The sequence below is a fragment of the Chlorocebus sabaeus genome, chromosome 16 (assembly GCF_047675955.1).
Source record: "Chlorocebus sabaeus isolate Y175 chromosome 16, mChlSab1.0.hap1, whole genome shotgun sequence".
NCBI classification, from domain to species: Eukaryota; Metazoa; Chordata; class Mammalia; order Primates; family Cercopithecidae; genus Chlorocebus; species Chlorocebus sabaeus.
The window spans coordinates 66623234-66650807 of NC_132919.1; the positions used below are offsets into that span (position 1 = coordinate 66623234).

Here is a 27574-nt window from a genome sequence, read left to right on the forward strand (position 1 = left end):
CCTGCAAGGGCACCAGGAAGGGATGGAAGAGACAGGGTGCCTGGGGAAGGGTGGGTCTGAGTGTGAGGGGTGAGTGAGCTTGTCTCAGAGCCTGATGCTGGCTGGTGGTATCTGCCTTACCCAGGCTGACCCAGCTGTCTCTGATGCACAGACAGGCGAGGGCCTCACACACTTCAGAGGGAATTCACACCCACATGATGAGGCTGAGAGGAGCAGGACGCACAGATGCACGGCAGGCACCAGGAGAGCCAGGCTGCTCTGCTCTGCGGGGGATCCATGTGCTGTCCCCCTCTGTCTCTTGACTTTATTTTCCACCAGGAGAGCACCTCCCTTAGTACCCTTGGGAGGTAAAGGGACAAACACAAACATATGATGACTAACCTCAGGCCCAACCCTCTGCTGAGAGGGGTCGGGGTTGGGGGCTGTCAAGAACAAGGAGGTACAAGGCACCCAGAACCCATCTGGTCCAGCCTTTAAACTGTGGGGAGAATACAGGGAGCTCAGCAGCAAACTCTGAAGGAACCCCTGGGTCTTCTCCAAAAACCCCTGTCCTCTCCTCTAGGGAAAGCTCACAACTCCTCAGGGCGATCTGGTATTTTGAGCTTCAGTTTCTGGCCGAAACTGGGGGCTCCTGACGGAGTTCCCTCCCACCTAGAAAACCTTTCGTGCAGTCTGATTGCTCCAACACCCACAGAGCAGGATTCAGGTATCCTGGAGAACTTGGGAGGTCCCCATCCAGAGGTCCGCTGTCCTGCCAGGCTTGGGGCAGTGGGGACTGGGACCCCACTCAGACTTCTCTGGGGCAAATGTTTTGGTTCTCACAACAGCCCTAGTGAAATCAATCCTAGACACTCCCATTTGGTCCCACTAAGACCATTTAATTTCTCTGTAAAGAGTAAGATGACACGAAAGAGCCAACTGTGGAAACGGTGAGGTGGGAGTCTGAACCAATTTAGCTGTTCTCAGGGGGCAAAGGGTGTTGACGGTGGTTTTCATCTGCCACCTGCCTCCTTGAGACCCAGCTGGCCTGAGTGTGCACAAAATGGGACCTTCTCCTTGGGTCCACCAGGCTGGGAGGCACCCCTAGGTACCCGGCTCCTCATCACAGCAGCAGCCCTCTCGGTTCCACATCTGGTTCTCCTGCCGAAGCCGCTGGTTCTCAGTCCGGAGCCTCTCGACCTCGGCAGCCAGCTCCTCCACCTGGCGGCAGGACTGCTGGCCAGTACACGCCTGCAGCTGCTGCAGCCTCCTAGTCTCCTCCTCTGCCTGCGACAGCCGCTTCTCCAGCTCCAGGTAGTCTCGCACCAGCTCCTGCTTGCTGCGGCCCTGCAGGCTCTCGGTGTGGAAGCGCTCATAAGTCTCAGAGAAGTCCTTCCGCTGGAACTCACCGTGCGCTCGGCCCCGCCCATCACTGTCCCCGGCCTCACTCTCCCCACTGGAACCTGGGTGGGAGATCCCATGGGGCACATCCAAGTTGGGCTCCTCCGGGTCTCGGTCATTCATCAGGAACTGGGTGGTGTTGTAGGGGGCCACGGGCTGGCCTTTGGCGAACATCTCCTCGCGGACCCGGGAGGCCCTCCGGCTCTGCCTCTCATCCCGCTGTTGTTTCTCAGCCCAGCTCAGCTCCAGGTAGGGTCGCCAGTGCCGTTTGCGCTTCGACGGCCGCCGACGGTGTTTCTTCCGGGCCAGCACAGCCTCCGCTGAGCAGCCCCCTGGGTTCTGGGTCCGGGGACTCCTACTGTACCAGCCCAGGCCACCGACAGCCCCAGCAAGATCTTCATCCTCTGAGTGGCTCTCCATCCGGGGTGTCAGGGGCAGGGAACCACCAGAGTCATGAGGCCCAGGGGGTGTTTGGGGGCTCCCCGGGGCACCAGAGGTCTAAAGAGGGGGAGGAGGAAGAAGGATGGATCAGACAGCCTGTCCTTGGAGGTGGAACCCTTCCCTCTCTACCCAGTTTGAAGCCAACCTTCCCACACTCAGCTAACTTGGTCACTTTTAGCCCCTCACCCTTTTGCAACCATTTGTTTACAAAGTGACCTGTCTACTGTCTGTCCCCCAGCCTTCCCCGAGTAAACTCATGGTAACAGCAGGAATTTTGCCTGTGTGTTTCACTCTGTAATTTCAATGCCTAGAATAATACCTGGCACTGAGTAGGAGTTCCATAAATACTGTCCAAATGAGTAAAGTAGGAGAAGAAGAAAACTGGGATAGCAGACAGATCTTGATACATTTGCTTGATCAGAAGCCCAAATGCCACTGGCTCTTCCCTCTTCCCAGAAAGCCTGACTTTCAAACACAGCTGGCTTCATGGGCAGGTGACCTGTTAAGTTCCACAGAGGCCTCACACCTGGCTTCATGCTGTCCTTGTCTTAAACATATTATTTTTAAAAACCCTTATTTTATTTCATTTTTTGAGACGGAGTCTCCCTGTCACCCAGGCTGGAGTGCAGTGGCGCAATTTCAGCTCACTGCAACCTCTTCCTCCGGAATTCTCCAGCCTCAGCCTCCCGTGTAGCTGGGATCACAGGCATGTGCTACCACGCCCAGCTAATTTTTTTGTATTTTTAGTAGAGACAGGGTTTCACCATGTTGGCCAGCCTAGTCTCGAACTCCTGACCTCAGGTGATCCACCCGCCTTGGCCTCCCAAAGTGCTGAGATTACAGGAGTGAGCCACTGCGCACGGCCTAAAATAAGTTTTTTTTTTTTTTCCTGAGATGGAGTCTCTCGCTCTGTCGCCCAGGCTGGAGTGCAGGGGCCGGATCTCAGCTCACTGCAAGCTCTGCCTCCCGGGTTTACGCCATTCTCCTGCCTCAGCCTCCTGAGTAGCTGGGACTACAGGCACCCGCCACCTCGCCGGCTAGTTTTTTTTTGTATTTTTTAGTAGGGACGGGGTTTCACTGTGTTAGCCAGGATGGTCTCGATCTCCTGACCTCGTGATCCGCCTGTCTCGGCCTCCCAAAGTGCTGGGATTACAGGCTTGAGCCACCGCGCCTGGCCGAAATAAGTTTTTTTTAGGCTCAGCGTGGTGGCTCAGGCCTGTAATCCCCAGCACTTTGGGAGGCTGAGGTGGGCAGCTCACCTGAGGTCAGGAGTTTGACTCCAGCCTGACCAACATGGTGAAACCCTATGTCTACTAAAAATACAAAAATAAGCCAGGTGTGGTGGTGCATGCCTGTAATCCCCACTACACAGGAGGCTGAGGCTGGAGAATATGGGAGGCAGAAGTTGCAGTGAGCCAAGATTGTACCACTGCACTCCAGCCTGAGAGACAGAGCGAGACTCCATCTCAAAAACAAACAGGCCAGGTGAGGTGGCTTACGCCTGTAATCCCAGCACTTTGGGAGGCTGAGACAGGCAGATCATGAGGTCAGGAGATCGAGACTATCCTGGTTAACAAGGTGAAACCCTGTCTCTACTAAAAATACAAAAAAATTAGCCAGGCGTGGTGGCGGGCGCCTGTAATCCCAGCTGCTCAGGAGGCTGAAGCAGGAGAATGGTGTGGACCCAGGAGGCGGAGCTTGCAATGAGCTGAGATTGTGCCACTGCACTCCAGCCTGGGCGACAGAGTGAGACTCCATCTCAAAAACAAACAAACAAAAAAGACCTTTTATTTTTAGAGATAGGGTCTTACTCTATTGCCCAGGCAGGAATGCTGTGGTGCAATAACAACTCCCTGCATCCTCAAACTCCTAGGATCAAGCAATCCTCCTGCCTTAGCCTCCCAAGTAACTGGATCTACAGGCATGCACCACCACACCCGGCCACTATCTTTAACTTTTTAATAATTTTTGAATAAGGTGCCCTTTTGCACTAGGCCCCACAAATTATGTAGCTGATCTTGCTTCCAGCTACTTGCATGGCTGACTTTTTCTTCATCTTTTTGTGTGTGTGTATGTGGGACAGTCTCACTCTGTTGCCCAGGCTGGAGTGCAATGGTACCATCTCGGCTCACTGCAACCTCTGCCTCCCGGGTTCAAGCGATTCTCCCGCCTCAGCCTCCTGAGTAGCTGGGACTACAGGTGTGCACCACCATGCCAGGCTAATTTTTGTATTTTTAGTACAGATGGGGTTTCACTATGTTGGCCAGGCTGGTCTGGAACTCCTGACCTCAAGTAACCTGCCCACCTCGGCCTCCCGAAGTGCTGGGATTACAGGCGTGAGCCACCACACCTGGGCTTTTTTTTTTTTTTTTTTTTTTTTGTTGAGACAAGAGTCTCCCTCTGTTGCCCAGGCTAGAGTGCAGTGGCCCGATCTCAGCTCACTGCAACCTCCACCTTCCAGGTTCAAGCGATTCTCCTGCCTCAGCCTCCGGAGTAGCTGGGATTACAGGCACCATGCCCAGTTAACTTTTTGTATTTTTAGTAGAGACAGAGTTTCACCATGTTGGCCAGGCTGGTCTCAAACTCCTGATGTCAAGTGATCCACCTGCCTCAGCCTCCCAAAGTACCAGGATTACAGGCGTGAGCCACTGCCCCAGCCACCTTTTTTTAACCTTTTAGAGCTTAGTTCCAATGTCACTTCCTCAGGGAGCCCCTCCTTGACCACCTTACCTAAAGTAGACTCCCCATCTACCCTCCCTAGTGATTCTATCATGTCACGCAGTTAGCACACAGCATTTAGCATATGGCCATTTAACATCTGTCTTCCTCATGTAAGAACGCATCTTGTCTGTCTGTCCAAGTCACCACTATATTCCTATGCACAGCACAAGGGCAGTGCTCAGTAAATATCTGTTAAGTGGCCTAAAACCTATAAGATAGGGAGATCCAAAAGATATTGGGAAATAAGACTTACAGACGAGCACGGTGGCTCATGCTGGTAATCCTAGCACTTTGGGAGGCCGAGGCAGGTGGATTGCTGAAGCCCAGGAGTTCAAGACCAGCCTGGGCAACATGGCGAAACCCCATCTCTACCAAAAATTACAAAAAATTAGCCAGGCATGGTGGTGAGCACCTGTAATCCCAGCTACTTGGGAGGCTGAAGTGGGAGGTTGAGGCTGCAGTGAGCTGTGATCACGCCACTGCACTCCAGCCTGAGTGACAGAATTGGAGTCTCAAAAAATAAATAAATAAAATAAAAATAATAATTTAAAAAAAACAGACAAATAAGACTCCCCTCTCTATCCTTCTGGCATAAAGAAGATGTAGCAGGTTGGTCATGGTGGCTCATGCCTGTAATCTCAGCACTTTGGGAGGCTGAGGCTGGCAGATCACCTGAGGTCAGGAGTTTGAGACCAGCCTGGCCAACATGGTGAAACCCCATCTCTACTAAAAATACAAAAAAATTGGCCGGGCATGGTGGTGGGCACCTGTAATCACAGCTACTCGGGATGCTGAGGCAGGAGAATCGCTTGAACCTGGGAGGCAGAGGATGCAGTGAGGCGAGATCGTGCCACTGCACTCCAGCCTGGGCAACAGAGTAAGACTCTGTCTCAAAAAATAAAATTAAATTTAAAAATTAAATTAAATTAAAACATAAAATAAAATGATGGAACATATTTATTCCAGGCAGAAGTTGGTAGTTGGCATCACTCTCCAATATGAATGGCAGGAAAGAGGTCCTCTCCAAGGAGAGGGAGGGTCGGCCTCCAGTCTGTAGTAAGAGAGTTCCAGAACTTATCTAAGAGGTAGAAAGAGTCTGTCAAGACAGTATAGGCTCAGGGCATCTGTTTATCTCTGTTGTGGGAAGGGTGGGAGTACTGGGTGTGGGAGATGGGAAATGAATTGCTCTAAGTCTGTGGTTTGGACAATTTCTAATAATAACCACTACCACTGGTATGTTGTTGAGTAATATGCAATGCAGTTCACAGACATGTGAGCATGGGTCCATGCACACAGGGTGTGTACTGAGGAATGTGGTGTGTGCGCAGTCCTTAAGAGCCAGGCATATGTCATGTGTGTTTTGCAGACCCTGAAGAGAATTTCAGGGAAAAGGAGGTATGTCAGGCTGTGTATGTGTATGGGGTATGTATGTATGTATGTGGAGTTTGTTGTGTTACTTCACCTGCAGGGAGATCACTAAATATAAGCAATAGCCCTTGTCTCCACCAGTGGCTTGGGCCAAATGAGATAGAGCTGTCACCCCACCTGGGACAGGCAAGGCCACTGGGATGCCAAGGCAGGGTGGCTTGTTGGTGTGCACAATCAGTCACATGTTCCCAGCCCTCAGTAAAAGTGCCCTGTTGATCCTCCACCCTCACCCAAGCAAACCCAGCCCCCTAGCCCTACCTGCTGCCTCCCTCCTGAAGACTTGGCCCTCTACCACCATGACCACTACTGTAGATAAGCTGTGTGACCTGGCTGAACACTGTAGCCCTGACACGTCATGAATTCCAAATTCAGTCAATCCAGAAAACACGGAATAGGCTAGGCAGCATGGGTCAGAAGCTCTCTGACCCCTCTCCTAAGCTCCCTGCTCATCTATAGGGAGGCATGGACTAAGGAAGAATGGGTAAGGGCAGGTAGTGAGAGAACACGGGCTGAACAAGCATGGGTTCCTGTTGCCAAGTTGGAAAGTGGCATCCTCTGAGGGTCTGATACGAGCTTTCTCTCTCCTCTTTTGCAGGTTATATCCTAACCCCCCACCTCCATTCCAAATTATTTTATTGAGACAGTGTGACTTCATCACCCAGGCTGGAGTGCAGTGGCGTGATCTCAGCTCACTGCAACCTCTGCCTCCTGGGTTCAAGTGATTCTCATGCCTCAGCCTCCCAAGCAGCTGGGATTACAGGCATGCACCACCACACTGGGCTAATTTCAGGGTTGTTTTGTTTTTTTTTTTTTGAGATGGAGTCTCACTGTGTTGCCCAGGCTAGAATGCAGGGGCGTGATCTCGGCTCACTGCAACCTCTGCCTCCCAGTTTCAAGCAATTCTCCTGCCTCAGCCTCCTGAGTAGCTGGGATTACAGGCACCCGCCACCATGCCCAGCTAATTTTTTTGTATTTTTAGTAGAGACGGGGTTTCCTCATGTTAGCCAGGCTGGTCTCGAACTCTTTTTTTTTTTTTTTGAAGACGGAGTTTCCCTCTTGTTGCCCAGGCTGGACCGCAGTGGTGCAAATTCTGCTCACAGCAACCTCCGCCTCCTAGGTTCAAGCGATTCTCCTGCCTCAGTCTCCCAAGTAGCTGGGATTACAGGCATGCGCCACCACACCCGGCTAATTTTGTATTTTTAGTAGAGATGGGGTTTCTCCATGTTGGTCAGGCTGGTCTCGAACTCCTGACCTCAAGTGATCCGCCCACCTCGGCCTCTCAAAGTGCTGGGATTACAGGCGTGAGCCACTGCGCCCAGCTTCGAGCTCTTTTCTTTTTTTTTTTTGAAAGAGTTTTGCTCTTGTTGCCCAGGCTGGAGTGCAATGGCACGATCTCAGCTCATTGCAACCTCTACTTCATGGGTTCAAGTGATTCTTCTGCTTCAGCCTCCTGAGTAGCTGGGATTACAGCCACCCATCACTACGCCCATCTAATTTTTGTATTTTTAGTAGAGACAGGGTTTCACCATGTTGGCCAGGCTGGTCTTGAACTCTCGACCTCAGATGATCCACCTGCCTCAGCCTCCAAAAGTGCTAGGATTACAGCCATGAGCCACTGCCTGGCCTGTTTTTTTTTTTTTTTCTTTTTTGAGATGGAGTGTCACTCTGTCGCCCAGGCTAAAGTGCAGTGTGTGATCTCAGCTCACTGCAACCTCTGCATCCCGGGTTCGAGTGATTCTCATGCCTCAGTCTCCTGAGTAGCTGGTATTACAGGCATGTGCCACCATGCCCAGTTAATTTTTGTATTTTTACTAGAGATGAGGTTTCACCATGTTGGTCAGGCTGGTCTTGAACTCCTGGTCTCAAGTGAATTGCCTGCCTGGGTCCATTCAAATTATAAACCAAAAACTCTTCTTCCTGCTTCAGACTTGGTTCATGGCCTGGACAAAACGCAAACATTCAACCCAGTCCCTCCATGCCCTCTTTGAACTTGAGGTCAAGGCAATGTTCAGTTGTCAGAAGGCCCTAAGTTTAAACCCTGGGTCTGTTGCTTGTAGACAGCATGATTCTGGAACAGGTATTTCAGGTCTCAGAACCTTGGCTTCTGGGAATTGGAAGTAATTCCTGCCTGAAAGGGTTACTAGGATTCCTTTTTTTTTTTTGGAGACAGAGTCTCGCTCTGACGCCCAGGCTGGAGTGCAACTGCGAGATCTTGGCTCACTGCAACCTCTGCCCCCTGGGTTCAAGTGATTCTCCTGCCTCAACTTCCCAAGTAGCTGTGATTACAGGCATGCACCACCACCACCCCAGGCTAATTTTGCATTTTTAGTAGAGACAGGGTTTCGCCATGTTGGTTAGGCTGGTCTCGAACTCCTGACCTCAGGTGATCCACCCACCTAGGCCTCCCAAAGTGCTGGGATTACAGGTGTGAGCCACCGCACCCAGCCAGTTACTAAGATTTCATAAGCTAGCATAGACTGGGATTCCGGCCTATTGCCTAGTGCATAGTAGGGACTCATCAAAATATTGGTTTTCCAAATCTACCAACATATCTGAGACAAGAAGTTTGGATCTCAGCTGTGGGACCCATGCTCGGGGTACTCGGGTGGGCAGGAGGGCAGGGGCTTACCTTGGCCTCCTCCAGGGCTACTGGTGACTCTGCATTACAGGCGGTCTGGTTCGGAGTGGCCATCATCTTCCGTTCCAAATCTTTCAGCAGACACCTGGAACTAGTGACACCTGCTTTGAACAACATCAGAAATCCAAGTTCTGAAGGAACGTTCTCAGGAAGACTCTGGCTGCCCAGAATTGTTTGCCCAGGCAGCGGCAGCCATTTTGTACCCCAGCTCTTCATACCCTTATTCTCAAATGCAAGCCCCGAAGGCTGCCTCCACCACTGGTTTTCACACCTCCAGCCAGCAAGGGGCCAAATGGGATTCAGGGGCCGTCTTCCCTGTCCTGCTCCTCGGGTCTCTCACCAGGGCTCATGTCCTGTACTGTCCTCCTGGAAGTCATCGAGGCCCAGGCTGGCAGCCAGGAAGCCAGGTGTAAGCTTTGTTTCCCCAACCACCAAAGGGGAAAAGGAGGACTGCCTGGGGAGGCTGGGAGTGCAGCGGGGCTGCTGCTGCCACGGAAGAACATGGAGCAAGCTCAGGAGTCCTTTCCCACTGTCTCCGGGGCCTCAATCTTGATGCAGCCCTGCACCCCCAACCTTCTCCCCAAGCTGGGCTCCAAAGGCCAGAAGCACAGCTGGGACCTGGGCCAAGCCTAGTGCTGAGGCCTTTTCCTCTAAGGTCATGGCCTGCCTCCCTCCTTCCTCTCAGAAAGGGAAACAGGGGAAAGGGGAAAGAGGTCTTTGCGCTACATGCAGCTGAGCGGGAAACCCAACTGGGATAAGGATGGATTTCTTGGAAGAGGGGAGATAGTCATGGAAAGAGGTTTTGCAAAAGTGGAACTGACCTATTCGCTGTCAAGGGCTATGCACACCACTACACCTGTGTGTCTTTCTGTGCGACTGCCTGTCGGTGCAATTCCCAACGCCTCAGCCCTACCTCTTGCTGCAGTTGCAGCAGCTGTAGTCAAGCCGCTCAGGCCACTAAGATGGGGGGAGGAGAGAGCCTGGACGCGCGGTGCCTGCTGGGGATTGTAGTTCTTCTAGCCTGAAAAGCGATCCAAGCGCCTGTCACGTCAACAGCCACACCCGAGACTCCGAAACCCATCTACCCTTGAGCGGGGACAGACTGCGCGTGCATCGCTGCCTTCTTTGATTGGTCAAGCCTTCTGCCAATATTCTCACTTTTGGCAACGATTAGCTGTGAGGAGGCACAACTGGACCCGCCTTCTCCGAGCTCAATTAAAGAGTTCATTGATGGCGTTAATCTTTACGGGGCAGAAAAGAGATCCGGCTAAGATGGGCGGGGCAGTATGCGCGGAGGGATCCTTGGCCTTTGAGGAAGGCGACGAGAAGATCGGCGGCCATCGCCGCCATTTTGGGCTGGGAGGAGGCAGCGGAGGGACTCGCTGCGCAGTGAGAGCACCCCGTGGGGGGTGGTCCGGGCGCGGGGAGAGGCCGGGCCGAGTGGGCTGCCTGAAGTGGCGGCGCCGGGAGAAGGCGGGAAGTGGGACCGGGGGCCAGGGAGGGTGAAGGTTGGAGTCTCCCCGGCCGAGCCCGGTCCTCAAAATGTCCCGGCAACCCCGCAGCCTCGCCTTTCACAGAGTGCGGGGTTCTTCGGTAATTACCGCGTGTTTCCCGAGACCCTAGCACGGGAGAGGCTGGTGAAACGGCTCTCCTCTGCCGTCCTTCCACAGGGGCGCGGATCCTGAGGCCGAGCTCTGTCAACTTCCCTCCCCACCCCCATTCGGCCTGGGTATGGCGGCGAGGTCCCGCACAGAGGGACTCCCACTTCGACTGGAGAAGTGGGGGCGACGCCAGATTCCAGAGACTGGCGCCGCGGGGGAGGGCGGAGGTCGCAGGTCTGGCCGCAAGTCGGCGTGGCAGTCAACTGGAGGCTCCGAGAGCGGAGATCCCAGTGCACCCACCTTACCTCGCTTACACCAAAGCGCCATCTCGCCGCCTGGGGTGCGAAAAACCACGGCCGTCTTAAACTACTGTAGCAACCACTAATTCCCCCTGGGACCAGCTAGATAGGGGCACGTGGAAACCTTCACGAGCCCGGTGCCTGAAGGTCTCTGAGGCTCTTGCCCTCAAGATCTCTCCCATTCAGCCCCGATTCTCCGGACACCCTGACCTAGCATGTCGCCAGCCTGTTGGTGAAAACCCTGAAGTGTGCTGCCCCACTTCTCTTGAAGGTTTACACCAAAGGGATGAGGTTTTGTGCTTTACAGGCTTGGGGCACAAAGTCGGAGTCACTGCGGCTCCGAAATAGAAATGGAGTTGCCCATTTCGTATGCTTCATCAACATCTGCTTGCATTTTGAAATCCGAGTCTTAACTTTTACAAAACTTGTAGAGAAATGGCTGCCCTCCTAGAGGGAAAAACGAACTACAGTAATTCCAATTCCAGTGTAATAATCTTCGTAAGGCTACAGAATCTTTCCAGTTTAAAGATTTTTTTTTCCCCACAGACTAAACAAAATCAGAGTATTTTGTGTTCTACTGATGCATTGTTAATAGGTAACCTCTATTTTGAAATTCCAAGTAATTGAAAGATCATTTTTGTAGATCCTAAATGCTACCAAAATAGAAGTTGCAGTTTTTATCTACTTAATATATATAGCGTTTAAGAGATGAGAAGACCTGCTTTGAAAGAATAAACTCTTAATCTTACAGTATAGCTGTAGCAGCTTCTTAAAGATTGAAGTTTGATGTGAAGTTCTTTTACTGAATTGCAGGTTAAACCATCTTATTTTCTACTGCTTGAAATCTAAATCCAGAGAGATTTGTGGCTCAAGGATATCTTCAAATAAAAGTTTTGTTGCTAAAATGTCAGTTAAAATTATGGCTAGGTAGGTTCTGAAGTAGGAGAGGCTTTGACGTAGCAGGGTGACTGGCAGTGAATTTTGTGGGTACCTTGTGATGAGTGTCATTATCAGTTACAAATGGTCAAAACATGCCTAAGCCTTCAGCCTTACTAAAAGTTTTCCAAAACTTGGCCCGGCACACTGGCTCACCTGTAATCCCAGCCCTTTGGGAGGCGGGGGCGGGTGGATCACCTGAGGTCAGGAGTTTGAGACCAACCTGGCCAACAAATACAAAAGTAGCCAGGTGTGGTGGTGCGTGCCTGTAATCCCAGCTACTCGGGAGGCTGAGGCAGGAGAATTGCTTGAACCCAGAAGGCACTGTTTGCCATGAGCCTCTCACCATTGCACTCTAGCCTGGGCGACAGAGCAAGACTCCGTCTCAAAAGAAAAAAAAAGTTTTCCAGAACTGAAGTTCTGCTGCTCCTATTAATAATTTTTCTTCAGTTGGAGTGACAACTCCATAGCGTTAACTTTTTTCGCTCTGCTCGCCAGATATCTTACAACTGGATTACAAAATAGGATCATCATTGACTAGGGTCCTCAATCCAAAACTGGAACCACTTACTCCTAACTGAAGCTTCAGTACATTTGATCCCTACCGTGGGTTGATTTTTTACCTACATATGGCATGTTGCCTCTACACTGATCAAGAGATGTGAGCTTTAAAAAGCTAACTAACTTGGTGGGACTTAAATAGTCATAGGAGCAGAAAAGGGGTTTAAAGATGATCTTTGTGGGTCTTCTGTCAAGAATTTAATGGGGGAGGATCCTAGACATTTGTGATTCATCCTCCATTATAATCTAGTGAAACTTTTGAATGCTACTGAGTGGCAAATACGGTACCAGCAGCAGAAATTTGTTAACTCATTTGTAAATGAAAGTTACTGTCCTTCAGGTTGACCCATAAGCTTTTCCATTCTTTGCTAAGAAAAATTGGGAATAGGCCAGGTGCAGTGACTCACGCCTGTAATCCCAGCACTTTGGGAGGCCAAGGCAGGAGGATCACAAAGTCAGGATTTGAGATCAGCGTTGCCAATATGTTGAAACCCTGTCTCAAAAAAAATAGGCCGGGCGTGCTGGCTCAGGCTTGTAATCCCAGCACTTTGGGAGGCCAAGGCGGGCAGATCAGCAGGTCAAGAAATTGAGACTGTCCTGGCAGACATGGTGAAACCCGGTCCCTACTAAAAATACAAAAATTAGCTGGGTGTGGTGGTGCACGCCTGTAGTCCCAACTACTTGGGAGGCTGAGCCAGGAGAATCCCTCGAAACGGGGGAGGGGGCGCGTGGAGCAGAAGTTGCAGTGAGCTGAGATCATGTCACTGCACTCCAGCCTGGGCGACAGAGCGTGATTCCATCTCAAGAAAATAAAAGAAAAAAAATTAGCCAGGCGCAGTGGTGGGCGCCTGTACTCCCAGCTATGAACCCGGGAGGCGGAGGGTCCAGTAAGCTGAGATCGTGCCACTGCACTCCAGCCTGGGCCACAGAGCGAGACTCCGTCTCAAAAAAAAAAAAAAAGTAAAATTGGGAATAAAACCAGCATATTAATGGCCTCCTGGTTATCTAAAGAAAACACAGGACTGAAGGACTGAAAATTAGGAACTCCAAGCTCTATTTCTGTGTGTGCTGCCATTGACTTGGTTGGCTTGGCCAGAGGCCAAATACTGATGATGAGGCCAAGCTGGTCATTTTGTTGCTTAGTCTGTTGTTCATCTACTGTTCAACCAGACTTTCAACTTCCTCCTCAGCTGTCCCCTCTGAGATGAGTTGTGTTATGCTTTTATGACAAATTCTACAAACTCATGTTCTTTATGACAAATTCTACAAACTCTATGTTCATAAGTTTCCTCATTTGAAAATGGTATCAGTGCTGTGTCCCTCATAAATACCTAGAGGAGTAACTAGTCTTAAGTCGCTATGTAAACACCTACTTCCTGTAACTTTGTTATATGAGAACTTCACAACCAATGCTTCAAAGATCATTGGGGCAGTTGGAAAGCCTGCCTTACCAAAGTGTGGCCTTAGTTGTCCATAGCACCACAAAAGAGCCATCCAAGTAGGCTGAAGGAGGATCAGTCTCTCAGGGTGCCCACTGGTTGTTTCCATGAAGTCATGGATGCTCATTTTGCCTGATGGCCAAATCCTAGGGACCAGTGACTATGTGTGAGTAGGATTTATTGACAGAGGTAGGAGTTATTTATTTTTCCTACTGCCTGTATAATTGCAGAAAAGGACTGATTCTTTACAGTGATTCCCCCTCTTTGGGATGAAGATGCTTGCTTCTCTTTGGTTTCCACAGTTAATCAATTTTTTTTCTTTTTTCTTTTTTTTTTTTTTTTTTTTTTTTTTTTTTTTTTTTTTTTTTTGAGGCGGAGTCTTCACTCTGTCACCCAGGCTGGAGTGCAGTGGCTCGATCTCGGCTCACTGCAAGCTCCGCCTCCCGGGTTAGCGCCATTCTCCTGCCTCAGCCTCCCGAGTAGCTGGGACTACAGGCACCCGCCACCGCGCCCGGCTAATTTTTTGTATTTTAGTAGAGATGGGGTTTCACCGTGTTAGCCAGGATGGTCTCGATCTCCTGACCTCGTGATCCGCCCGCCTCGGCCTTCCAAAGTGCAGGGATTACAGGCGTGAGCCACCGTGCCCGGCTCTTTTTTCTTTTTTTTTTGAGATGGAATCTTGCTCTGTCACCCAGGCTGGAGTGCAGTGGCGCGATCTTGGCCCACTGCAACCTCCACCTCCTGAGTTCAAGCGATTCTCCTGCCTCAGCCTCTTGCGTAGCTGGGATTACAGGCACTTGCCACCATGCCTGGCTAATTTTTGTATTTGTATTTTATTTTATTATTTTTTATTATTTTTTTGAGACAGAGTCTCACTCTGTTGCCCAGGCTGGAGTGCAGTGGCATAATCTCAGCTCACTGCAACCTCCGCCTCACGGGTTCACGCCATTCTCCTGCCTCCCGAGTAGCTGAAACTACAGGCACCTGCCACCATACCCGGCTAATTTTTTGTATTTTTAGTAGAGACGGGGTTTCACCATGTTAGCCAGGATGGTCTCAATCTCCTGACCTTGTGATCTGCCCGCCTCGGCCTCCCAAAGTGCTGGGATTACAGGCGTCAGCCACCGCGCCCAGCCTATTTTATTTTTTTTGAGGTGGAGTTTCGCCTGGTTGTCAAGGCTGGAGCGCAATGGCATGATCTCAGCTCGCCACAACCTCCGCCTCCCAAGTTCGAGCGATTCTCCTGCCTTAGCCTCCTGAGGAGCTGGGATTATAGGCATGCGCCACCATGCCCAACTAGTTTTGTATTTTTAGCAGAGATGGGGTTTCTCCATGTTGGTCAGGCTGGTCTTGAACTCCCGACCTCAGATGATCCTCCCGCCTCGGCCTCCCAAAGTGCTGGGATTGCAGTCAATGAGCTACCGTGCCCGGCCTGTATTAGTATTTTTAGTAGAGATGGGGTTTTACCATGTTGGCCAGGCTGTTCTCGAACTCCTGACCTCAGGTGATCTGCCCACCTCGGTCGGCCTCCCAGTGTGCTGGGATTGCAGGTGTGAGCTACAGTGCCTGGCCAGTTAATTTTTCATGCTCCTTTGTTTAGGCCCCAACATCCTGTTCTTGATTTTTTTTTGGCGAAAATTTGGCCAAAGATTGAAACTTTGCCTCCTGGAGCATATATTTTGCTCCAGTTGCAAAGTATGATTACTATCCTTTGGTCAGCAGTTTAGGGCTAAATTTGACATTCTTTTTTTTTTTCTTTTTGGCACGATCTTGGCTCGCCACAACCTCTGCCTCCCGGGTTCAAGCAATTCTCCCTGCCTCAGCCTCCCAAGTAGCTGGGATTACAGCAGCTCACCACCACACCCGGCTAATTTTTGGAGGTTTTTTTTTTTTTTTTTTTTTTGAGACAAAGTCTCACTCTGTCACCAGGCTGGAGTGCAGTGGCGCAGTCTCGGCTCACTGCAACCTCCACCTCCTGGGTTCAAGCGATTCTCCTGCCTCAGCCTCCCGAGTAGCTGGGATTATAGGCGGGCGCCACCATGCCTAGCTAATTTTTTATGTATTTGTAGTAGAGATGGAGTTTCACCGTATTGGCCAGGATGGTCTCGATATCTTGACCTTGTGATCTGCCCACCTTGGCCTCCCAAAGTACTGGGATTACAGGCGTGAGCCACTGTGCCCGGCCAATTTTTGCAATTTTAGTAGAGATGGGGTTTTACCATGTTGGCCAGGCTGGTCTCCAACTCCTGACCTCAGGTGATCTGCCCATCTTGGCCTCCCAAAGTGCGGGGATTATAGAGCCGTGAACCACTATGCCTGACAACATTCTCTTTTTTTAAAAAAATAACTTTTATTTCTAGCCTCAATCATTTACACTTTGTGTGAGAAAGAATAAAGTGGAATTGTTATTGCAGTGATGTTGTGCAAATGTGAAAAATAGTACTTTCCCCCAAAAAACAAACCTCAAAACCCCACAAACTCAAGTGTACTTGAGTACTTAATTTTCACATACTATTTAACTGTAACCAACTTTTCCACCACACTGTTGTGAATATTTGTTGCTAGCTGTTACGGGTATAAGTGATCAAGGGAACAACTGATGCATTACCTAATGCTTGACTAAATATAGCTAGCTTATTTACCTTGAGTAGGTAGACTATTTGGTTGTGGCTTTCGTTGTTTAAGTCTGTGGAGTCCCTCTTTGGTTTCTCTAACTTTTGCAGTCATTAGGGCAGAGTATATTTATTTACATTTCTCCAAGCAAAGTCTTGCTCTTTTGCCCAGGCTGGAGTACGGTGGTGCAATCTCGGCTCACTGCAACCTCCACCTCCCAGGTTCAAGCAATTGTCCTGCCTCAGCCTCCTGAGTAGCTGGGATTAGAGGTGCCCGCCACCATGCCTGGCTAATTTTTGTATTTTTAGTAGAGACAGGATTTTGCCATGTTGGCCAGGCTTGTTTTGAACTTTTGACCTCAAGTGATCCATCTGCCTCAGCCTCCCAAAGTGATGGGTTTACAGGTGTGAGCCACCATGCCTGGCCTAAATTTACTTTTTAATAGAAAGGAGGCTGGTCTTTGTTGCCTGTGTTGGTAACTATGTTGCCTAGGCTGGTCTCGAGTGCCTGAGCTCAAGTGACCCTCCTGCCTCGGCTTCCCAAAGTGTTAGGATTACAGGCATGAAGCCACTGTGCCTGGCCTGTCTAATCTTTATTATGCCTCCCCTCTTTAGAGATACCTAGTATATTTTTCAGAACTAAACCAATCTGGAACTCCCTGGCTCTCTCTCCTAAAACTCTGAAGTCTAAAGGACCCTGTCTCCTAAGGGCTCTAAGAAAAGCTGTCCAGCTAGTTGTGTCAGTTTGGGAAGCAGTTTTTCCTGATTGAATACCTAGGCCCCAGTAGGAAAAAGGGAACAAACTGAAATTGCTAATTTGTAAACCTGGTCTTTTGAGCAGCTCAGTTAAAATGCTTGACAGAGGACTTAAGTGAAAGGCTAGCATGGCCTTGGGGATCATTTGTCATCAAAGCCCCCTGTTTAATATAGGTAAATCAGCTGGGTGTGTTGGTACCCGCCTTTAGTCCCAGCTACTCAGGAACCTGAGGTGGGAGAATCACTCAAGCCCAGGAATTTGAGGCTGCAGTGAGATATGATAGTGCCACTGCACTCTAGCTTGGGCAACTTGGGCAACTAAGGGAGACCACAGCTTTGTTTTTTTCCAATTTTTTTTTTGGAGACGGGGTTTCACCATGTTACCCAGGCTGGCCTCAAACTACTGAGCTCAAGCATTCTCCCCACCTTGGCCTTCCAAAATGCTAGGGTTACAGGTGTGAGTCACCAGGCCCAGCTGAAACCCCAATTCTCAAAAAAAAAAAAGCTTTATTATTTTTTTGAGACAGAATCTTACTCTGCTGCCTAGACTGGAGTGCAATGTGGCATGATGTCAGCTCATAGCAACCTTTGCCTTCCGAATTCAAGTGATTCTCCTGCCTCAGACTCCCGAGTAGCTGGGATTACAGGCACCCACCACCATGCCCAGCTAATTTTTTTTTTTTTTTTTTTTTTTTGAGACAGAGTCTCCCTGTATCACCCAGGCTGGAGTGCAGTGGCGGAATCTCGGCTCACTGCAAGCTCCGCCTCCCGGGTTCACGCCATTCTCCTGCCTCAGCCTCCCGAGTAGCTGGGACTACAGGCGCTGGCCACCTCGCCCGGCTAGTTTTTTTGTATTTTTTTTAGTAGAGACTGGGTTTCACCACGTTAGCCAGGATGGTCTCGATCTCCTGACCTCTTGATCCGCCCGTCTCGGCCTCCCAAAGTGCTGGGATTACAGGCTTGAGCCACCACGCCCGGCCTTTTTTTTTTTTTTTTTTTTGAGACGGAGTCTCACTGTGTCGCCCAGGCTGGAGTGCAGTGGCACGATCTCAGCTCGCTGCAAGCTCTGCCTTCCGGGTTCATGCCATTCTCCTGCCTCAGCCTCCCAAGTAGCTGGGACTACAGGCACCCACCACACCCAGCTAATTTTTTGTATTTTTAGTAGAGACAGGGTTTCACCGTGTTAGCCAGGATGGTCTCGATCTCCTGACCTTGTGATCTACCTGCCTTGGCCTCCCAAAGTGCTGAGATTACAGGTGTGAGCCACCGCCCCCGGCCAATTTTTGTATTTTTAGTAGAGACAGGATTTCACCATGTTGGCCAGGCTAGTCTGGAACTGCTGACCTCAGGTGATCCACCTGCCTGGGCCTCCCAAAGTGCTAGGTTTACAGACGTGAGCCACTGCACCCGGCTTTTTTTTTTTTTTTTTTTTTTTTTTTTGCGGAGTTTCACTCTTGTTGCCCAGGCTGGGGCTCACTGCAAACTCTGCATCCCGGATTCAAGTGATTCTCCTGCCTCAGCCTCCTGAGTAGCTGGGATTACAGGCATGCACCACCACGCCCGGCTAATTTTGTATTTTGTATTTTTAGTAGAGATGGCGTTTCTCCATATTGGTCAGGCTGGTCTCAAACTCCTGACCTCAGGTGATCTACCCACCTCAGCCTCCCAAAGTGCTGGGATTATAGGCATGAACCACCATGCCCGGCCTAACTTTTTTTTTTTCTAAATTAAAATATAGGTAACTAATTCTCCTCTCTGCCAGGAGAGCAATATGCTAGTTAAATATTTCAATAGAAAGTGTAGAACTAGGAGACTGGGTGCAGTGGCTCACACCTGTAATCCCAGCACTTTGGGAGCCCGAGGCAGGCGGATCATGAGGTCAGGAGATCGAGACCATTCTGGCTAACACGGTGAAACCTGGTCTATACTAAAATTACAAAAAAATTAGCCTGGCATGGTGGCGGGCGCCTGTAGTCCCAGCTACTTGGAAGGCTGAGGCAGGAGAATGGCGTGAACCCGGGAGGCGGAGCTGGCAGTGAGCCGAGATCGTGCCACTGCACTCCAACCTGGGCGACAGAGCAAGACTTCAACCCCCCCATCCCCCACAAAAAATGTGTAGGAATAGGCTGGGCTTGGTAGCTCACAATTGTAATTTTGGGAGGCCGAGGCTGAGGAGGGCGATTGCTTGAGCCCAGGAGTTTGAGACCAGCCTGTGCAACAGGGTGAAACCCTGTCTCTCAAAAAAAAAAAACCAAAAAAAAACAAAAAAAAAATAGCTAAGCATGGTGGCAAGTACCAGCTACTCGGGAGGGTGAGGTGGGAGGATCGCTTTATCCTGGGAAATGGAGGTTGCAGTAAGTCCAGATCACGACACTGCACTCCAGCCTAGGAGACACAGAGAGACCCATCTCAAAAAAAAAAAAAAGCCGGGTGCAGTGGCTTATGCCTGTAATCTCAACACTTTGGGAGGCTGACACAGGCAGATCACTTGAGGTCAGGAGTTTGAGACCAGCCTGGCAACCATGGCGAGACCCCATCTCTACTAAAAATACAAAAATTAGCCAGGCGTGGTGGTGTGCGCCTGTAATCCCAGGTACTCGGGAGGCTGAGGCATGAGAATCGCTTGAACCCAGGAAGCGGAGGTTGCAGTGAGCCGAGATCACGCTACTGCACTCCAGCCTGGCGACAATGAGACTCCATCTCAAAAAAAGAAGTGTAGAAAGTATTAATACAAAATTGAAATTTTGAATAAGCCTCATCATTGTAAGAATATAAATGCAAAATAAGGTAAAATGCTAGTGCCTTTGAAAGCAAAATTCAGACATGCATAGCTTAAGGTAAACTGATGTAATGTATAAGAGTTACTTATAGCCGGGCATGGTGGCTCAAGCCTGTAATCCCAGCACTTTGGGAGGCCAAGACAGGCGGATCATGAGGTCAGGAGATCGAGATCATCCTGGCTAACACGGTGAAACCCCTTCTCTACTAAAAAATACAAAAAACTAGCTGGGCAAGGTGGCGGGCGCCTGTAGTCCCAGCTACTCGGGAGACTGAGGCAGGAGAATGGCGTGAACCCGGGAGGTGGAGCTTGCAGTGAGCTGAGATCCTGCCACTGCACTCCAGGCTGGGTGACAGAGCGAGACTCCGTCTCAAAAAAAAAAAAAAAAAAAAAGTTACTTATAATTAGATATTTGTGTGTGTGTGTGTATGTGTGTGTATATATATATATATTTTTTTTTTGAGACATTTTCGCTCTTGCCTAGGCTGGAGTGCAGTGGCACAGTCTCTTCTCACTGAAACCTCCGCCTCCCGGGTTCAAACAATTCTCCTGCCTCAGCCTCCCAAGTAGCTGGGATTACAGGCATGCACCACCACACCCGGCTAATTTTTGTATTTTTATTAGAGACAGGGTTTCTGTATGTTGGTCAGGCTGGTCTCTAACTCCCGACCTTAGGTGATCTGCCCACCTCAGCCTTCCAAAGTGCTGGGATTACAGGCATGAGCCCCTGGGCCCAGCCTAGATATTTGTATATTTGAAGACTGAATTTGTCTTCTAAAACATACTTTTTCTGATGATAAATGCATTTATAGTCTTTCTAAGATTCATTTTGTAAATATTTTTCTAATAGTAGGGGAAACAAGATTTTCATAGATGAATCCCTCTTTAAGAAGAGGGTCTTAGCTGGGCGCGGTGGCTCATGCCTGTAATCCCAGCATTTTGGGAGGCCGAGGTGGGCAGATCACTTGAGGTCGGGGTTCGAGACCAGCCTGACCAACATGGGGAAACCACGTCTCTACTAAAAATACAGTATTAGCCAGGCGTGGTGGCACATGCCTGTAATCCCAGCTACTAGGGAGGCTGAGGCAGGAGAATCGCTTGAACCTGGGAGGCGGAGGTTGCGGTGATCATGCCATTGCACTCCAGCCTGGGCAACAAGAGCGAAACTCTATCTCAAAAAAAAAAAAAAGAGGGTCTTATATCCGAGATAATCACTACTGCATCTTACAGTTAAGTCAAAATGAGCCTTCAGCTCTGCACTGTAAAGCCAGAGGGCACTGTTGCTGCCTTTCCAAGCAGCTGTTTTTCTGGGGCTGCTGCATGACGTCATAGCAGAAGAAAAATTAAAAACACGAAGAAAACTATTTCAAAATAAATGTTTAATATAATTTTTAGGCCAAAGAAAAACACAATCATACATTGTCTCCAGTGGACCATATGTGCCAGAACAGGACCAACTCAGTCCAGCTTTGAAGGCCCTGATTCAGTCCTACTGGTGTAATCTCCCTTGATTTATTGATTTGTGTATGCTTCTTATGCATCACAAGGTGCATTTTACTCTTGAAGTCCCTATCACCTCAATCACCGCCATTTAACTGCAAAAGCATGCTTCCTAATGGGAGGGTTTTCTTCCCCCTTCCCTGCAGGGGTTCTGAACCTTCAAGGAGTTGGACAATCTTACGAATCTCTTGAACCTTCTCCCCAGAAAAATGTACATATAACACAAGTCTACAAATAATCTCATGGGGTTCATGGACCCCAAGGCCCACAGTGGTTTCTAAGGCCCCAAGTTTAAGGAACCTCTGTGTTAGTGATTTGAGCAACGCAGTTGCCCTCAGGAAACACTGACACAGGGCAGGTGAAGGACTGGGTTAACCAAAGTGACAGGAGGGAATAATCTCATAATTTCTTTCTATTTTTATTTTGGGGCAAAAATTAGTTCTCAGGGACTCCCTACATTTAAGAGAAGAACTACTCAAGAACCTAGGCAGCTATCAGCGTAGTTTAGGCGATTTAGAATAGGGCTGTTGAAGGAAATGTACAGGGTTCCTCATTCAGCTGAGGACCTCATTTAGCTCCTTAACTGGAAGCTTTACATTTGATCTGCAGTGAGGGGACATTTCTAATTTTAGTTTGACCCACATGGAAAGGTGGATAGCTCCTATTCCCTTTTTTTTTTTTTTGTATACAGAGCACGTAGTATTGGACAATTAGGGTAAGTCCTTGGAATCCCCCAAACAGCCATTTCCTTTATAAATCCAGTACTTCCCACCTCTGAATGTCTTAAAGAGCTGCCCCACAAATTAATCTAACCATTGCTTGCACTAAGAAGTTTGCTAAGAGCCTCTTCCAGGCGTCCAGGAACTTCTTCCAGCCTTACTGGGGGGAAGGAAGAGATCACTGAAAACCAACTTGTAGGAATGAAACAGTTTGTTGTCTAACGTAACAAACTGTCAAATTAGGTTTACATTTTTTGTTATTAGACTTTTGAATGACCGAGGCAGACTTAAATTTAAAATTTTGGATTGTAGCCACTTTCCAGTCACCTAAACACTCAACACCGGTTTATTTTTCCAGCATCAAGAAAGAAAACCAAGGCACTAGAAAGCAAGCACACTTAAGTATTGAAGATAATTAAATCTTTATATTTTGCCTGAACTGTGTATTGTAGCATACTTAAACCCAAACCCATTCAAGGAAAAAATTGGCAAATTGAAAATTCTCCCATTAAAGACTGATATTTTTGCAAACTGACAAATTTAACGATTTCGGTACCCCTCCCCAAAAATGCAATCACATAAAATAATACTATTTTGAATTAGCTCTAGAAATCACACTGAAACTATGTTACATTTACAAATATTAAATTTATTATAACTAAAATGAATTGTTCTCAGATTTGGCCACCTTATAGCTCCGTTTAAGGAGGGGATTTGTTAAAAATGCATTATAACTTGGTCAAATTACTTTCACATTAAGGAAAAAATCTTCTAAAAAGGAAAACAAGAAAAGCAATTCTTCAGTTTCACATAATTAAAAGAACAGGAGAAAGCACGCAAGCTACATATAGCTAAATTTACGAAACCAACCAAAGCCAGGGGGATTTCTCTTCTGATTATGTGTCATAAAAAGGTCTACTGTCTTATATACACATGTATATAATGTTACATTCCATCACTGTAAAAAGTCCCCTTTGCCCCCTCCCCCAAAAAGTTTCAGTCTAGTCTCCAAACTTGGAAAGCGGCGCTCGCTCCTGCTGCCGGTGCAGTTCGTTCTCGGTCAGCAGCTGGAGGTTCTCGGCGCGCAGCCGGTCCAGCTCCAGCTCCAGCTCCCGCACACGCGCGTCGTCGCCGCCCAGCCGCTTGCTCTCCAGCCGCAGCCGGTTGTTCTCGTCCTCCATGCGCGAGAGGCACTTCTCCAGCTCCAGGTACTCCTTGATGAGCTCCTGCTTGCTCATGTTCTGTAGGCTCTCCGTGTGGTACCGCTCGTATGTCTCCGAGAAGTCCCGCTGCAGAAACTCGCTGCCGTCCCCTCCCATCCCATCGCTGCCCCCATCCTCCTCACCCCCTTCTTCCATGAAGTCATCATCGCTGGTGTCGTCGGATTTGGCGGCGGCCCGCTTGGAGTACAGGCCGGTTTTGAGATCCGGCTCCTCCTGGTCGTGATCATCCATGAGGAACTGCGTGGTGTTATAGGGCGCGACCGGCTGGCCCTTGGCGAACATCTCGGCTCGGATCCTTGAAGCTCGCAGGCTCTGTTTCTCGTCGAACTTTTTCTTCTCTTCCCAGGTCAGCTTGTAGTATGGTTTCCAATGCCGCTTCTTCTTGGACGGGCGTCTCCTATGTTTTTTCTTGCCCAGCTGTCTCTGCTGCTGTCCCCACTCTTCGCCCCCTGCGGCAGGAGCCCCCAACTTACTGGCCTCGGAGTCATGACAAGGCTGGGCGAGCAGCTCGGCCTCGGGCTTCGGTTCCCCTTCTGCCGGCGGCGGGAAGTCGCCGCCAGCGGACAAGTCGTCCCCATTCTGGCCCTTCTCGCCCTTTATCAGGCAGCTAGATTCTGGACAGGCCTGGGGCTGCAAGGGAGGTGGTTGGGACTCCAGGCTCCCTTCCCCCTCCGGCCCCGGACGGCCACCCAACTGGGGGAACGCTCTCGATTGCCACCTACTGTCCTCCTCGGGCACCCGCTCCTCCGCGCCTGGGGGGCGCTCAGGGTTCGGCTCTTCCTGGACAGCAGCAGCACCTGTACAGTTGCTAGTTTGAGGCTGGTGTTGATACTCTGACAAGAATGGCTCGGCCATGGCTAGTAGAGTCCTCGAAGTTTGAGAAATTTTGGCTACTAAGTCCTCAAGAAAAAAAAATGGAGTTTTTCTTAAAAAAAAAAAAAAACAGTCCAACAGAGTCCTCTTCAGTTTGTAATTCTTGCAGTGACGCCTTTATCTAGTCCTTCTATCAGCAAACTCCAATTGCAATCTGGGGAGCTCAAGTCAGTAAAGGGTTAAGCGTCCACAGTGCGGCCAGCTAGCGGGTCCAAGGGGGTGCAGCGGCAGGAACAGTACGTAATGTGCGGAGGTGGGCCTCAAACCTCCAAGCGGAGCACCCCAATAAAGGAATTGGTAAGCAAGGTGATGAGGGTAAGTCCAGTGGGTGAAACCCAGCCCCGAAGGGGTTAAAACTACCGATGACGCTGCCTCCGAGGGGCCAGATCCACAAAGGGTTAAATCCCCTGCCGCAGAGCCCACAAGGGGTTAAAGTCCCGGAGCCACCTCCTCCCACTTCCACGGGTGTCGCTTCCACCTAAGCTCCCAGTTCCCTAGGCCCGGCCGGAGCCTCAGCAGAGGACAGACAAACTCATCTCCCCTTTGGCTCGATGCTCTGCTCTGCTCAGTTCTCCTCCGCCTCCTCCTCTTTTCCTCCCTCCCTCCTCCCGCTTCCCACAGCTCCTCTTCCGCCTCCTCCCCCGACTTTCCCTCCCAACCTGCCTCTCCACCTGCCAACTTCCAACTGCTGCCTCCCAGCCCTCTGCGCCCCTTTTATATAGAAGCTTGTTCGCCCCGCCCATGCGCATGCGTAATGGAGTTCCCATTGCGGGGAGCCGGGAGTCGTAGTTCTTATCTTTCGGGCCCGCCGTCCTCGCGCGCCGTGCGACGTAGCCAATCCTAGAACGCGTAGGGGGCGTCTCCCTGGCCACCTCCTTCCATCGCTTAGCCCTCGCTAAAGAAACACGAGCGGCCATTGGTGAAAAATCACACGACTCACTGAGGAAGGACAGCCAATCGCAGAGAAGATGGGGCGGGTTCTGGACCGTACCATTCTGTTTCAGGAATACGAGAAGATTCGATGGCCTATGAGAGTCCACACAGAATATTTTTATGAAAAGGTGCGTTATAAAGGCTACTATCCTATTCTGTTCTCAGCGGAAGGGTTCCGAAGGCTATGAACCTTTATTAACTAACACAAGAATGGTTTATTCCTAAAAAGTAGTCCCTAAAATGTATAAGAATTAAATCCTATAAAGAGAGATGTCGGCCCACGGCTGGTAACTCGCGATTCTTAAGATTGCAGAAACGGCTTCAAGGCGGCTGGTGAGTGCCTGAGATTGACACTTGCGGAAGGATATCGCGAGCACATTTTGAAAGAACGAAAAGCGCATGAAGAAGTAAACAAATGAAGAATAAAAAGTGCCGCCTTAAAGGGACAGTGTGACTGAGTTTAGCGCAGCAGGTTCGCACTAGGCCTCGGAAGACGAAAAGGCAGGTTCGAGTCCCGGTGACGCCGACTCCCGGACAGACTTCGGTACCCTTAGCTGAAGGTGGCGGAGTCCCAGCCCCAGCCTGGTCTCAGAAAGCCGCCCACGCCCCAGGGGCCAATGCAAACCGGTGATTCGCGGCCAAGCCTCTTCTTTGGGCCAAGATCGGAAAGCGTGGGGGCGGGGGAATGGAAGGAAAGCAGGGGGAAGGCCTCGCCCCCAGGCCTCAGCTTCTGTCGGAGAAAATGGTCTCCTGGGGCCGATTTGGTCTTTTCACTTCCGACCGAGATCATTTCCTGAGCCGGGACAGGGGAGGTTTGGGCCGGCCATGAGGCTGTTTGTTGGGAAAGGTTGGGAATGATTAATGAGTTGAAATCATCAACCCTGGCTATCCGGGAGGGAAGCCGGTCTCACCTGCAGAGGCCTTTCTTCATAAGTGGGCGCTGGGCAAGACTGGGAGGGAAGCATGGTGGAGACCTTGCCCCGAAACTTGCGGCAGGGGATTCTGACGCAGGGCTGGGGGGCCGATTCCCCCGGGGGCATAGTTTCTCAGAGAGAAATTCTCCAGACCCAAGCGCCCTGCCCTCCATAAACAGGGACTGAGAGGACCCAGAGAACCCTCCATACCAGTCACTGGGACCTAAAATCTTGGCGCCCTTTCCACTTCTCCCTCGCCACACACCCAGTGACCCTTTCTTCTTACTGCTTCCTTAATAGCATCCCTGACATTCCAGCACGTTTGCACTGTGCACCTTTTACGCACAGAACCATGTGACCTCACCACAGCCTGGCGAGTTAGGCACGATAGGAATGACTGTCTCCATTTTACAGATAAGGCATCTCTAAGACACCCGGAAAATAAGTGACTTGTCCAAGGTCACATGACAACCAGGAGGCAGTTCTGGCTACAGCGCGGGTCTTTGTGACCTCCCCATGCCATATTTCTGTCACAAACACAAAACCCCGTTTTTTCTTAAAATCGGGGAAAACTCTGGATTTCGTTCTTTTCATTCCCAACAACTTCAACCTTATTCGGCCCCTATATCCTTTGGCACCCAGGAGGGTACAAAGAGGGGTGGGATGCCATCCTTGCCTTCAAGTTGCTCATGGACTGTGGAGAGGCCATCAGACCACAGCCAGCCAAAATGGCAAGTGAGGGAAATCCCAGTGGGAGCCAATGAGCTGAGTGCGTGGGAGCTAGGAATTATGGACAAGTGTCAGGAGCAAGTGACTTCCTGGCTGGCTCTGAAGGATGAAGAACTTTCAGGCAAAGTGGCATGAAGAGGGGCATTTTAGGAAGACCAAGCAGTATGTGCCAGGAAAGGGCTAGTCTGGGACCTTGGTGGCTCTGGGGCAGTGTGAGATATGGGGGGGCGGGCGGGGGCCAGTGGTGATGGGCATGGCCAATGTAGATGCCTCTAAGGGGAGCCGCAAGCACGCGGGCCTCTGGGCACAGCTATATGTTCTGAAAATGAACACTTCCGTTTGTTTTCTCTGGGCCTCCAAGAACTCCGGTCCACCTGAAAAGCTCCCCGCTCTGTGTGGCTTCATCTCTTAGCAGGCTTCCTGAGAGCAAGAACTGCCCCTCAGAGCACTCCTGGAGGAAAAAGGGGTTTTGCAGAGAACTTGGTTATCACAGAGTCCTCCAAATTGTTACCACATCTTCAGACTCCAGATGATTCTGGGGTACCCCAATTTGGGGCATTTGGAAGGTACAGCTGAGCCCAGCCTCAGTGTCCTGGACTGGGCTCCATTGTATGGTCTCATTTGTCATACTGGGGGAGAGGTGGACTCAGGAATAGCTTGTGGAATTCTAGAATTCTGTCAAGGGGCCAGGCAACTTTACTATTAGCTGGGTTCTAACCCTTTGCCAGACATTTAACATGCCCCATCACTGGTAAACCCCAGGACTGCCTTATGAAGAAGAGATCAACCCTATTTCACAAACAAGGCCACCCAAGCCCAGAGCAGTTAAGAATCTTCCCCAAGAGCCGGGCGCTGGGGAGCACGCCTGTAATCCCAGCACTTTGATCATGAGGTCAGGAGATCCAGACCATCCTGGCTAACACGGTGAACCTCATCTCTACTAAAAATACAAAAAATTAGCCGGGCATGGTGGCACGTGCCTGTAGTCCCAGCTACTCCAGGGAGGCTGAGGCAGGAGAATCGCTTGAACCTGGGAGGCAGAGGTTGCAGTGAGCCCAGATCTTACTACCACACTCCAGCCTGACAACAAAG

The 27574-nt window shown here is 50.0% G+C and overlaps 2 protein-coding genes and 1 long non-coding RNA gene across 8 annotated transcripts; 1 reads left to right on the forward strand and 2 right to left on the reverse strand.

Annotated features, from left to right (window-relative positions):
• Positions 1-852: 852 nt before the first annotated feature.
• Positions 853-11287, reverse strand: HEXIM2 (HEXIM P-TEFb complex subunit 2). 6 transcript variants are annotated; one of them, XM_008012338.3, is made up of 4 exons: positions 10515-10735; positions 9522-9629; positions 8600-8709; positions 853-1878 (listed from the first exon to the last, which is right to left on the reverse strand). In XM_008012338.3, the coding sequence occupies exons 3-4, from the start codon at positions 8663-8665 to the stop codon at positions 1084-1086; spliced, it is 861 nt and encodes a 286-aa protein (XP_008010529.2). In that variant the 5' UTR covers positions 8666-8709; positions 9522-9629; positions 10515-10735; the 3' UTR covers positions 853-1083. The 6 variants fall into 6 exon arrangements, with proteins under 6 accessions (XP_008010529.2, XP_008010530.2, XP_008010531.2 ...); XM_008012339.3 differs by having other exon boundaries at positions 8600-8712; XM_008012340.3 differs by having other exon boundaries at positions 8600-8699; positions 9430-9629.
• On the forward strand, positions 9928-10485 carry LOC103243293 (uncharacterized). The gene is made up of 2 exons (XR_501059.3): positions 9928-9997; positions 10279-10485. It is a non-coding gene; the product is annotated as an uncharacterized lncRNA (long non-coding RNA).
• A 9668-nt stretch (positions 11288-20955) lies between the features above and the next one.
• Positions 20956-24982, reverse strand: HEXIM1 (HEXIM P-TEFb complex subunit 1). The gene has a single exon (XM_008012343.3). The coding sequence runs from the start codon at positions 23886-23888 to the stop codon at positions 22812-22814; it is 1077 nt and encodes a 358-aa protein (XP_008010534.1). The 5' UTR covers positions 23889-24982; the 3' UTR covers positions 20956-22811.
• Between the last annotated feature and the right edge of the window lie 2592 nt (positions 24983-27574).

Coding starts and splice junctions, on each gene's coding strand:
- HEXIM2 (XM_008012334.3), bottom strand. CDS start 10,536: ATGGCGCTTTGGTGTAAGCGAG. Junction 8,710..10,514: donor GGCGCTTTGGTGTAAGCGAG/GTAAGGTGGGTG, acceptor TGTTCAAAGCAG/GTGTCACTAGTTCCAGGTGT. Junction 1,879..8,599: donor TAGCCCTGGAGGAGGCCAAG/GTAAGCCCCTGC, acceptor CCCCCTCTTTAG/ACCTCTGGTGCCCCGGGGAG.
- HEXIM1 (XM_008012343.3), bottom strand. CDS start 23,888: ATGGCCGAGCCATTCTTGTCAGAGTATCAACACCAGCCTCAAACTAGC.